The sequence below is a fragment of the Triturus cristatus genome, chromosome 3_1 (genome assembly GCF_964204655.1).
Source record: "Triturus cristatus chromosome 3_1, aTriCri1.1, whole genome shotgun sequence".
NCBI lineage: Eukaryota > Metazoa > Chordata > Amphibia > Caudata > Salamandridae > Triturus > Triturus cristatus.
In genome coordinates this window covers 51,501,638-51,515,167 of record NC_140583.1, presented here as the reverse complement: position 1 = coordinate 51,515,167, position 13,530 = coordinate 51,501,638, and the positions used below count along the sequence as shown (strand labels likewise).

Here is a 13,530-nt window from a genome sequence, read left to right as displayed (position 1 = left end):
CAGAAACGCTCCATCGATTTGGAACTCGCATCTCCTAGAGCTCCGTTGCAATCCTTCCTGGGCCAGTTTTAATCTCATAACTCTGCTGCTGAACAAAGACTTCACCTCGCCCCCTGAGCTTGCTGCAGCAGCAGGGTCATTCACTAGGTTAGCCTAACCCGGGTCTGCGTTGAATCCATCACCAATGACTCGGATGAACAATGTTGAATTATGTGTTACTCTTTGGAATACATTTATTACGTTACATTGTTTTTACTGCTTCTGATTATGTAATACGTCAACCTTTAACCCTTACCTGTACTTTGTCTTGTAAAGCACTCTCATACCCCCGGGTCTAGCTAGCGCTATGTACAACTCTCAAATATATAAGCATGCAATTAATTTTTGTTTTCACTGGTAAGCCCTTGATTCAAACCTCAGCATATTTAAAGTACATTGTATGGTGCAATCTTCATTTTTAAACAACCTTCCCTACAGATCGTCCGGTTGCTAATATCTGCACCAAAATACGAGTCTCGTCTTTGTAAGGCCACGTCCCAAGCACAGCTTGTAATTTAATGCACACACAGAATGTAAGCAATTCCTCTGAACTGAATACAGCTTTGTGATGTAAAGGTGACGTTTCTAGATTCCTGCTCCACTGTACTGAGCTCTAGCAGCGCACTCAACACTCCAGCATAAATATCTTCTGATCTCGAGGGTGAATTGTCAGAAATGGGAAGTTCAAAAGAGGGATTCAAAGGCGTGTCCTCCTTTTGAGAATTGCCCACTCAGGTGGCCCGAGCATTGCCACAACACAGCTCTAACATGGAGTTTTTACAGCAGAGAACTAGGAAGCGTTGCTGCTGCAGATGGTAGTTCAGTGTTCAGTGTTTGAATATTGCTTGATTGGCTCTTGGTGGGGTGAAAGGGTATTGTTTGAGCTTACAATTAAATATGGATCTTCTATTCTGCATCTCATCTCCTTTTCCTTTCTTGCAGCATCAGAGGGCACGACCCTTATTCCCACCATGATGGATGATGATGACCTGGAAGCGGACTCTGCAGATGAATCTGTCTCCAATGAGATGCTGGCTGCTTCAGACGAGCCTTCGAAAATGTCAGCGGCATCCGGCAGAAGGATTCGGCGGTTCAAGCAGGAGTGGCTGAAGAAGTTTTGGTTTCTGCGATACTCCTCGACATTAAATGAAATGTGGTGCCACGTATGCCGCCAATACACCGTCCAGTCCTCGCGGACCTCTGCATTTATTATTGGCTCCAAACAGTTCAAGATACACACTATCAAGCTGCACAGTCAGAGCAACTTGCATAAGAAGTGTCTGCAACTCTACAAGCTCCGAATGCATCCGGAAAAGACGGAGGAGTTATGCCGGAACATGACCCTGCTCTTTAACACAGCCTATCACCTGGCTCTGGAAGGCAGGCCCTGCTATGATTTCAGGCCCCTAGCAGATCTTCTGAGGAAGTGTGAACTCCGGGTGGCAGACCAGTATATGAACGAAGGGGACTGCCAGATCCTAATTCATCATATTGCCAGAGCTCTGCGAGAAGATTTGGTGGAACGCATCCGGCAGTCCCCTTTCCTCAGCATCATACTGGATGGGCAAAGCGAAGACTTGTTTACAGACACCGTGGCAGTGTACGTGCAGTATACAAGCAGCGATGGACCACCAGCCACTGAGTTCCTGTCACTTCAAGAGCTTGGATTGCCTACAACGGATAGTTACCTCCAAGGAATTGACAGAGCATTTTCAGCTCTGGGAATTAGACTTCAGGATGAGAAGCCCACTGTTGGCCTGGGCGTAGATGGTGCAAACATCACTGCCGGGCTGAGAGCACACATGTACATGGCCATCCGCAAAACTTTGCCTTGGTTGCTCTGCTTGCCCATCATGGTACACCGGCCTCATCTGGAAATATTGGATGCAATCAGTGGAAAAGAGCTTCCATGTTTGGAGGAACTTGAGAACAACTTAAAACAGTTATTAAGCTTTTACCGTTACTCACCAAGGCTCATGTGCGAGCTAAAACTCACTGCTGCCACCCTTTGTGAGGAGACTGAGTTTCTGGGGGACATTCGAGCTGTCAAATGGATCATTGGTGAGCAGAACGTCCTCAATGCTTTGATCAAGGACTACCTTGAAGTAGTGGCCCACCTCAAAGACGTCAGTGTGCAAACTCACAGGGCTGACGCATCCGCCATTGCTCTAGCTCTTCTACAGTTCCTCATGGATTATCAGTCAATTAAGCTCATTTACTTTCTACTGGATGTGATTGCTGTGCTGTCACGTCTGGCCTACGTCTTCCAAGGTGAATACCTCCTTGTGTCCCAGGTGGATGAAAAGGTCGAGGAGGCAATCCAGGAGATAAGCAGGTTGGCCGACTTCCCTGGCGAGTACCTTCAAGAATTTGAAGAAAACTTCAGAGAAAGCTTTAATGGCATTGCCTTGAAAAACTTACGGGTGGCTGAAGCCAAGTTCCAGTCCATCCGCGAGAAGATCTGCCAGAAGACTCAGGTGACCTTGGCCCAACGTTTTGATTCTCATAGTCGGACATTTGTCAAAGCCTGCCAGATCTTCGATTTGTCGGCTTGGCCCAGAAACACAGATGAGCTAATGAACTATGGTGAAGAGGACATGATCCATATCTTTGAACACCTGGAGGCCATTCCAACATTCTTAAGAGAATCCTGCAGAGACGGATCTGACTCTAGGGGATGTTTGTTAATGGAGTGGCGAGAACTTAAGGGGGATTATTACACCAAGAACGGCTTTAAAGACTTGGTTAGTCACATCTGTAAATACCAACAGAGATTTACACTCTTGAATAAGATTGTGCAGCTCCTCAAAGTTCTTCCCACGTCAACAGCTTGCTGTGAAAAAGGGCGTAATGCCCTTCAGAGGGTACGCAAAAACAACCGGTCCCGGCTGACGTTGGAGCAGCTTAGCGACTTTTTGACGATTGCTGTCAATGGACCTCCCATTGCCAGTTTTGATGCGAAGAGAGCACTAGATAGCTGGTTTGAGGAGAAATCAGGTAGCAGTTATTCACTGTCTGCTGAGATGCTGACGCGCATGTCGTCCATGGACCACAAGCCAGTCCTTAACAGCCTGGACCTCAGCTCAGAATTTTACCCAGATATGTAGACGGTGGAAGAACGTCTACACTTACAAAAGCTGTAGAACATTTTTTCTATACTATTAAGCTTTGATATATTATATAAATATATATTATATATATATAATTATTATGAAAATTGCATCTGAAAGTTGAGAATAATTTTGATGTTGGTTTCGGTAGAAGCTCTGTGGGATTTAGGATGCCTTTTTGGGGAAATAAAAATGGCTTTACTTCATTTGAAAGTGGACTTTACCCCTAAACCTCACCACTAGCTTTCTTCCTCTTCCTCATAAGCAGGGGAATGGCCATTTTCAAGTGGGCAGGAGCATACCTGCAATGCTTCCCTTCTAATGGCAGAGCCATAGTAGGACATACCTCACCCGGGTCCTGAGTCTGGGCCAGTTTTATCCTTCGTTCCCGGGGCTTCATGTCCTACCTTGCAGGGGTTTTGTTTTAAGATCACCCTGTAGATCCCCGGCTTTACTCGCTTTGTTACCAGTCGATTGCCAGGAAAGTTTTTGACTTGTTGAAAAGAACGAAAACCATGTGCACATGTTACTATTTAGTTTTCTGCTTAATCAGAGATTCTATATTCCCTTTAGGTTTTTATAGTAGTTGTCAAACGTTCACTGCTAAACTGTGATTTCACCCAGACCCCCGCACAAGGAGGACAGATCATCGACTCAAATCGTCTTCCTACTTGTGTTACTATCACTGCACTTGGCAAGGCTTGGGCAGAATAAGCTAGATCTGACAGAACTTTTTCTGTAGTTGTATTGTTACTGACGGGTTGATGAGGGAAGGGAGTATGACTTGAAGGTACATGTTGCCTATTTGAAGTTGTTCAGCAGCCAATATTATGATTCCTAAAAAACGATTCTGTTGCTGTTAAAACTATTTTACATGGTTTATTTATTCTCTTACCTTATAGTTATCGATGATTGTGTTCAAAGGTGCCCTGCTGGCTGCAGGTAGCCGTGGTCTCCAGATATGGCTTCCCCAGATGAAAGAGAACAGGTTTTGAACTTCTAGACCTACCTAGCATCAAGTCTACTAGAAAAATCTTGATAGTACTCCAATTTTGGAAAGGGCAGGAGATTTGGGGGGGGCTGTGTGCGTGTGCAGGCACTTGCATGTGATACGGTAAGTTACATAGGAGGCTGTATAATAACTCTGTCACCCTTGCTGTCCTGAATTTATGCAGAATTTCAAGAACAGAGCTTCAGCCATTTTACCTCTGACGCTTTAATCTGCTCGTTGTTCGTTCGTGCTGTTTAAGACAATCTTCCGGGACGGGTGCCATGTGAGCACTAAGCGGTTGACTCACTAGTCTAGAAACTTGGTGCTGTACTTCTCTTCCGATAAGCCAGAGATTTGTATTAATTATGCCCGATCCCCACAACCTTGATCATTTACCATATCAACGTGATTCTGCAGTTTCTAGACATAGTTTGAGTATGCACTTTTTATCACAAAGAAACTTGCTAAACCTTGCAGTGTCCCAGAGCAATTCCATACCAGATGTGAACCTCTTTGAATGACCTCAACACTGCCTGCCATCCCAGGTTTGTTCAACATTTGTCCACACAGCTGTCCAGATTTATGTACATCTACATGAGATACGTTTTTCATAATGAAACATGGGAATTATTTACCTAGTCCTTTATCCTGGGAGTCTAGCCGGTTCTGGCACTCATTTAGCAATCTTGGAAGCCCTTCTCTTAAAGTCTCCAAATCTACCATTTGATATGAGGAATGCTGGGGGTGCCCCAAGAGTGAATGCATTTGTTTCGTAATGAAGTTGGCCCGTTTCCTGTTCCTCAGTCACATGGGGTCCTTGACTGTGGAACTGATCTCATGCAGAATCAGTTCCGGTGTGGTCCCCACCAAGGTAGTCTGCCAGATCCTAGCAGGAACCCACATGCCAGGATAGCAGCGGAGCAGCTTCTCCGACACCTTCATGGGTATGGAGTTGTATCTCAGCTGATACTTGCTTTTTAGGCACAAGTATATGCGATCTGTGTCTGTCGGGTGCATGGCCATTGACGCTGCAGATCGTTTTGAGGAGGAGTTGGTTGGTTCCCACTTTTCTGGATGACTTTTCTTGATGCAGAACTTCCTCCAGAGTTTCAACCCTTTAAATTGCTAGTGAGTGAAAATATTACCCAAGTGTTTAGGGCTGTGGCTGTGCTTGGGGTACTTGGAAGGCGTCGGATGCAGCAAATTCTACTACTTGTTCCATCTTTGGTTCCAGAGACCTGTAGGCCTGGGAGCAAAGGCGCAACCCTACTCTCTTCACTGAGATTACGGGTAGGTCCTAGAACACCCTCCTGACAGTCTATCCACACCTCGTTGGCTCTTGGCATTAAGATGCCACTGACTAGCATCTCCATTCTGACCTTGCTCCGTGAGCGGCTTCTAGTCTTCTCTGTTCTCTCGTAAGGCTGAGACCTTCTGAGGTGTACCCAGTGAATGACAGGAAGGCGAGACTGTTGTTCGAACAAAAACCTCGAGGTTCGCCTGGAATTTAAATGAATGTTGGATAACATATCTGCAAAATAGTCAAAATGCAGTGTCAGGACTGGCATATGAAATAGTTCTGTATGGATTCAGGGTGGTAATGCGTGTTCCAGTTTACCCAAATCCTGTATTGCCATGCACTTCATGAGAGTCTAACTCGCTGTGTTACCTCACTTATAAACCAGCCAAGTCTGGCTTACTACCACCTAGCCTCAGCTATACCTCTGAGTCTCTCTCACTGAAGAAGGTTATGGACACTTCAGAGGAGTCCCACTCACATTCTTGGGTCACCAACACCTACGCATTTTCTTGCTTCTTTGGGTCATGTACACTTCAGAAGGGTCTCACTTCTTTGGGTCATGTCTACAGCAGTGTCTCACTTCTTTGGTTATGTATACTCCAGCCGTCTCACTTGCTGCCTTGGATCACATACACTACAGCCAAGTCTCACTTGTAGTTTTACAGAGTCCCACACTCTAACTGTAATTGGTCATGTACACCTTGACAGAATATTGCTCGCTACATTTGGTTACGTGTTACTCAGCAGAGTCTCACTAACTGCCATGGTTTATGTACATTTAACTGAGTCTCACTCACTGCCTTGGGTGATGTTTACTTCATCTAAGTCTAACTCTCACTGCCTTGAGTCATGTACACTTCAGCAGTGTCACACCTGCTGGCCAGGGTCACGTACAACAGCAGCGTCACACTTTGCTACCTTGGGTCATGTACACTTCACCAGTGTCACATGTGCTGCCCTGAATCACATCCACTTCTGCGGCGATTCTGCATTTGGTCACATACACTTCAGTGGAGTCCACTCCTTGACTGCCCTCAGTTAGGTTTCCTTTAGCATATACCTCAGCAAAGTCGTACTGCCTTAGATTACATTCACTTCAGCGATGTCTCCCCTTCTGCCCTGGGTCACATATACTTCAGCATAGTCTGACTCGGTGCCCTAAGTCACTTAAGCTTCAGCGATGTTACACTTGCTGCCCTGGGTTACATACACTTCAGCAGTGTCTCACCTGCCACCTTGGGTCACATACACTTCAGCAGTGTCTCACCTGCTGCCCTGGGTCACATACACTTCAGCAGTGTCTCACCTGCTGCCCTGGGTCACATACACTTCAGCAGTGTCTCACCTGCCACCTTGGGTCACATACACTTCAGCAGTGTCTCACCTGCTGCTCTGGGTCACAGACACTTCAGCAGTGTCTCACCTGCAACCTTGGGTCACATACACTTCAGCAGTGTCTCACCTGCTGCCCTAGGTCACATACACTTCAGCAGTGTCTCACCTGCTGCCCTGGGTCACATACACTTCAGCAGTGTCTCACCTGCCACCTTGGGTCACATACACTTCAGCAGTGTCTCACCTGCTGCTCTGGGTCACAGACACTTCAGAAGTGTCTCACCTGCCACCTTGGGTCACATACACTTCAGCAGTGTCTCACCTGCTGCCCTGGGTCACATACACTTCAGCAGTGTCTCACCTGCCACCGTGGGTCACATACACTTCAGCAGTGTCTCACTTGGTGCCCTAAGTCACTTAGGCTTCAGCGGTGTTACACTTGCTGCCCTGCGTCAAGTACACTTCAGCAGTGTCTCACCTGCCGCCCTGGGTTACAGACACTGTAGCAGTGTCTCACCTGCCGCCCTGGGTCACAGACACTGTAGCAGTGTCTCACCTGCTGCCCTGAGTCACATACACTTCAGTAGTGTCTCACCTGCGCCCCTGGGTCACATACACTTCAGCAGTGTCTCACTTGGTGCCCTAAGTTACTTAAGCTTCAGCGGTGTTAAACTTGCTGCCCTGGGTCACGTACACTTCAGCAGTGTCTCACCTGCTGCCCTGGGTCACGTACACTTCAACAGAGTCTCACCTGCTGCCCTGGGTCACATACACTTCAGCAGAGTCTGACTCGGTGCCCTAAGTCACTTAAGCTTCAGCGGTGTTACACTTGCTGCCCTGGGTCACACACACTTCAGCAGAGTCTGACTCGGTGCCCTAAGTCACTTAAGCTTCAGCGGTGTTACACTTGCTGCCCTGGGTCACATACACTTCAGCAGTGTCTCACCTGCTGCCCTGGGTCACATACACTTCAGCAGTGTGTCACCTGCTGCCCTAAGTTACTTAAGCTTCAGCGGTGTTAAACTTGCTGCCCTGGGTCACGTACACTTCAGCAGTGTCTCACCTGCCGCCCTGGGTTACAGGCACTGTAGCAGTTTCTCACCTGCTGCCTTGGGTCACATACACTTCAGCAGTGTCTCACCTGCTGCCTTGGGTCACATACACTTCAGCAGTGTCTCACCTGCTGCCCTGGGTCACATACACTTCAGCAGTGTCTCACCTGCTGCCCTGGGTCAAGTACACTTCAGCAGTGTCTCACCTGCCGCCCTGGGTTACAGACACTGTAGCAGTGTCTCACCTGCCGCCCTGGGTCACAGACACTGTAGCAGTGTCTCACCTGCTGCCCTGGGTCACATACACTTCAGCAGTGTCTCACCTGCCGCCTTGGGTCACATACACTTCAGCAGTGTCTCACCTGCTGCCCTCGGTCACATACACTTCAGCAGTGTCTCACCTGCTGCCCTGGGTCACATACACTTCAGCAGTGTCTCACCTGCTGCCCTGGGTTACATACACTTCAGCAGTGTCTCACCTGCCGCCTTGGGTCACATACACTTCAGCAGTGTCTCACCTGCTGCCCTGGGTCACATACACTTCAGCAGTGTCTCACCTGCTGTCCTGAGTCACATACAGTTCAGCAGTGTCTCACCTGCCGCCTTGGGTCACATACACTTCAGCAGTGTCTCACCTGGTGCCCTGGGTCACGTACACTTCAGCAGTGTCTCACCTGCTGCCCTGGGTCACAGACACTTCAGAAGTGTCTCACCTGCTGCCCTGGGTCACATACACTTCAGCAGTGTCTCACCTGCCACCGTGGGTCACGTACACTTCAGCAGAGTCTCACTCGGTGCCCTAAGTCACTTAAGCTTCAGCGGTGTTACACTTGCTGCCCTGGGTCAAGTACACTTCAGCAGTGTCTTACTTGCTGCCCTGGGTCACATCCGCTTCAGTGGTATCCACTCCTTGACTGCCCTCAGTCAGGTTTACTTCAGCATATACCTCAGCAAATTCGTACTGCCTTATACCACATACACGTGTCACACTTGCTGCCCTGGGTCATGTACACTTCAGCAGTGTCACACTTGCTGCCCTGGGTCAGAAAAGTCCATTTATTGACTGCCCCCTATTACCCTCACCCTCATGTCCTCATGCACTTCAATGGCACCTCAGTCATTTCCATGCCATTCTCCTTATACAGTCTAGCGTAATCGCAGTTGCTTCCAACAGATGCCTTAGTGGGCTGTCACTCATTCCAGCATCATTCTCAGCAGACACTTTAGCTGAACCTCACTGATTTCCCAATAATTGTCATTATAAACATCAGTGAGGTCTCATTGATCTATACATGTCCTCAGCAGCAAACAATACATTGATGGAAGGAATGCTTGAATTAATCCCAGCCACTAGTGACTGCTTAAGCAACGTGTCCACTTTAAGTGAACCTCACTCATTCTCCATCACAACCTGTCAGATTTCATTCACCCCCTATGTAGCTGTCCTGTGCACTTTGATGGGGTCCCATTCATTCTACCATCACTGTACTTGTCCATTTTAGTAGTCTCTAGCTCATTCCCCATGACTGTTCTGTGTTTCGGTGGGCTTCTCCTCACTGCCCATCACTGTCTTTATACCCATTGAATTGAATGTGGCATTAATAAAGTGCATGGCTACCCAACCCGGTTTCCCAGTGCTACAGAACAGAAGACAAGAGGTGCCTTATCTCATACCCTCCATACACTATGTTAATACCCTGCGTCTGAAAAACCCAAGTGTTAAGGACTTCGCGGAAGTTGTTCTCTCTGGATGCGGCCTGCAGCTGGGCCAGAAGAGAATTCGACAATTATATAGCCAAATAAATGAATGAGATCCTGCCTGCCTTGGCTCATTTATCTCTTAGAACCTGCAACAAGCACCAATTCAATGACCACAGGCATCTCACTGGAGAACATCGCGAGGTCGGGCGGCAAAGATAAACTGGGCCGTCGCCCATCTAAGCTCTTTAGACAACGCAGAGAACCTTGAACTGAATACATTTGTCCAGAGGAAGCCAGTGATGGTCTCTGAGTAGGATAGAAATGTGGGCAAATGACTCAGGAGGAGGGCCGCCACATGCTGGCTGATTTGGAGATGTTGAACAAGGCCTTTATTTACTCTCAAGTATAACATATTTCCATAGTGCAGACGAGAAATAACCGTCTGAATAACCGTTTTCTGGCTCTTATATAGCAGAGCTGAGAAAAACGTCCTCAAGCATCTGAAGAAACCAGAACAAGAGGCTCCTCCTTATGAATCTGCTGGTCAAAGGTAACGTGGTAATCCAGTTAAATGCCCAGGATTTCCACTATGGATGTTAGAGCCAGGACCAGCTCTAATTCTGCCGGCCTCCATTGCGGCCCGGATAAAATGTGCTGATTACCTGCCCCCATATTTTGTTTTATTACCATTCATTTTTAGGCAGTTAGCGTCCGTCCGTTTCGCCAGTGATTGAAGACAGCGCTTCAATTTGTATGAGCCTTTATTCTCATCAGATGTCAATCTGATAATCGGTGCATCTTCCACTAGAGATTACAGAGAAGCCACAAGCTTCCACTTTATCTGTTAAAGGGCACATATAGACATTGAAAAGTGTGGGGTTCAAAGTAGAACTTTGTGGCACCCCATACTGAATTGACTCACTGGTGATGTACACGCTTTAAAAAGTACCTGAAAAGAGTGATCGTTCAGAAACTAGCCAAACCAGTTCAAAGCTATGCCTGAGACACACCTCACTTCAGTCTCCCGAGTGGTACCCGATCGGACACCTTTTCAAATGCTGCAATAACATCCAATAGAATAAGGGCCGCCGTCCCTGCTGCATCAAGGGGGACTTTACGTTCATCTGACACCATACTCGCCCGGGCGAAAACCTGATTGATAGGAATGAAAAAGATGATGTTGCTTGAGGTAATTTGAAAGTTGGATATTAATGTTTTTCCAAGTAAGTAAAGAGATAGGGTTCTCATTCTTGAGTTTGGAATGATCTAGCATAGGTTTCTTAAATAAAGGGAGAACCATCACATGCTTCCAAGCCTGCGGAACTGTCGCCTTAGTGATCGATGAATTCAATAATTCAAGCAAAGTCGGAAACAGCACCGAGCGGGCCTGCTTCAACACCCATACGGAAGCCAGATCCACAGAGGCAACTTGTCTCACTAAAGAAGCCAGAGCAGCTGGATTACTTTAAACAGTGAACAATTTAACAGAGTGACAGTCCATTTTCTCACTTGTGTCCATGTTATGGCAACATTGCCTTGATTAACTGTAAAAGAGGCTTAAGTATCAGTAATCTTATTTAAGAAAAAATCTGCAAGATCACTGCATTTCTCTTCCAAAAGAGAAGTTCTCTGAGAAAGGTGCGCCCGGCCCATCAGAGTTTAAAATCAGGAAAATCTCCTTATTTGACTGATGGGAATTATCCATTTTCTCTGCGTAATTCTGGAGTCTAGCAGCTTTAATAAACTAGACAACAATGGGCTGTCGCTCATTCCCCATCGTTCTTCTCATACACGTCAATAAGCTTCACTTATTCCCCACCACTTTTCTCACACACATCAAGGGGCTGACACTCATTCACCACCACTCATCTCATACACATCAATGTGCTGTAACTCATTCACCACCACTCTTCTCACACGTCAGTGAGCACTCACTCTTTCCCAACCACTCTCTCACACATGTCAATGAGCACTCTTTCCCCATCACTCTTCTCACACACATCAATGGGCTGTCCCTCATTCACCACCTCTGTTCTCTTCTGCATCACTGTCACAACACTGTTCTCACGAGCATCACTGCCCTCACTCAACGCACTTCAGTGGCTCTCTCCCCTGCCCCCATCAAGGGCTCTCCGGCTTCCCCATCCCTGCGCTTCTGCGTTTCAATGGGATCTCACTCATTCCTACATCATTGGCTCCATTCACCGTCTCTGAAGCTCACCTTCCCCAGCTTCCATCACTTCCTAGCATGCGAGGATATCCCATGTACCACCAATCCTGGCATGAATTCCATCATGTGTTCATGTCTTGTTGCTCTGCTAGTGCACTCCTCCTTGTCAGATAGTTATACCCTGCCGACCAAATGCTTTAAACTGCCCTTTTCCTACAGCACATGTGCTGCACCTCCTGCCCCACCTGTTCAGCCTCTTAAAAACCAGTAGTATGAATCGCACTGCTCAGACTACTCGATGTGCTGCTACCCCAGCTCTTCCACCACATGCACCCCAAACTGCCCTTTTGATGTATTTCCTTACAATACTCCTAAAGGTCCACCTCATACAGCTTTCCCAAGGCTCCCTCAGTCCTGGCGGGCAGCCCCCGTTCTCTTGTATGCTGGGAGCTTGCTTGGCTCTGCCGGTGCACCTTAGTGCCCGGGGCGGCCCTTGACAGGCTGTCAGCAGCTGGGACTCTAATAAAGCAAGCAATCATTGTCACCGGTTGTTTTTCAAATTGAAAGATTCATTTTGAGCGCCACTTAGCTGGTCACCCTGGAGATGGCCTACTTTGCCTGTATAGCGGGTAGCCCCAGCGCAGTCCTTCCTCTTTCCATGCTGGTGTCTCCGCATTAGTGCCTCCAGTGGTCAAACTGCAGCACCTTTACTGTCAGGACAACGGACATGCACAGTTCTTCCGAGAAAAAGCTGAATGTACTTAAATAAGAAACCATCACTAGTTCTCAGTTTGAAGGTTTACCCCTTTGTCAGACATGTAGGCATGTTCACTTATAGCGCCCTGACTGTTAGCCACATAGAAGGTGGTACTTTGGTGATTTGTTATCAATGTGCCAAGAATATAGCTATAAGCACGGGGTGACAGAGCCCGGAAGTGTGCCAAAACAGCCGCCCTGGTTTACAGACTCCGCTCGTAAGGACTTCTGTCACTCGAGGGATGCTTGGCCAACACCAAGAGGGCTTCTGACCGCTCTGAACATGATGGGCAGTGGGGTCAGGGGAACGCCACTGGTAAGACTTCAGCTGTAACACTCCTTACCACCCCAACACACCTTAGCCCTTCAGTAAAAGTCATTTGTCCCTCCTTGTTGGGTGAACGTGGGGCAGCTCTTCTCGGCATAGATTGCACAGCTGCCTCTCCGACGCGTGCTCACGGTTTATACCACACTTTTACTTCATATTTTGTATTATTACTTTGCAGACTCTGCTTTAAAGTTCCTGTGTGAAAAAGGCATATTACACTGGATACAAATAAAGCTATTTTGATATACGTTAGTATGTACATGGAAAAACAAAACAATATGTCCTTTTATCCCCTGTATTGGATGATTGTTAATAAAAACATTTCACTTAAAACAGTGTGGAGGCTTATTTGGCTTGAAGCGGCGCACGATGAACCTAAAAACCCAGCCCTCTATGGAGGCGGTTCAAGTCATTGCAAGCAGGCTCATGTGGATTACTCGCTGAGGGCCATGTTGGCTTGGAGCATCTGAAAAGCTGGGACGCTATGCATGTCTGTTCTTTTCTTCTTCTAAGAAGTGCCCATTGTCAGTAGCTTGCCTCTGCCAATATTTGCTGATTTACTTTTTAGGTCTAGCTGAGCACGGCGCATGCGCTGGCTCGGAGAGACATTTTGTATGTGAGGTTTTTAAGTGCTGCTGGCTGGCCTAGCGCTTGCGTGCCTTTCTGCGTCATCACGATCAGTTTCGCTTTCACAGCGATCGTGATCGCGATGACTTTCGTGGCCAATGCTTGTTTTTTTTTTTTTTTT

The 13,530-nt window shown here is 47.3% G+C and overlaps 1 protein-coding gene across 3 annotated transcripts in view; it reads left to right on the top strand.

Moving 5' to 3' along the window:
* PRDM11 (PR/SET domain 11) overlaps positions 1-13,115 on the top strand; it is a 357,908-nt gene extending 344,793 nt beyond the window's left edge. For all 3 annotated transcript variants that reach the window (XM_085643438.1, XM_085643439.1, XM_085643437.1), the window contains one exon: positions 982-13,115. In XM_085643438.1, coding sequence (XP_085499564.1) covers positions 982-3,146 — 2,165 coding nt within the window. In that variant the 3' untranslated portion in view covers positions 3,147-13,115. The remainder of the gene's footprint in view (positions 1-981) is intronic.
* The last annotated feature ends 415 nt before the right edge of the window (positions 13,116-13,530 follow it).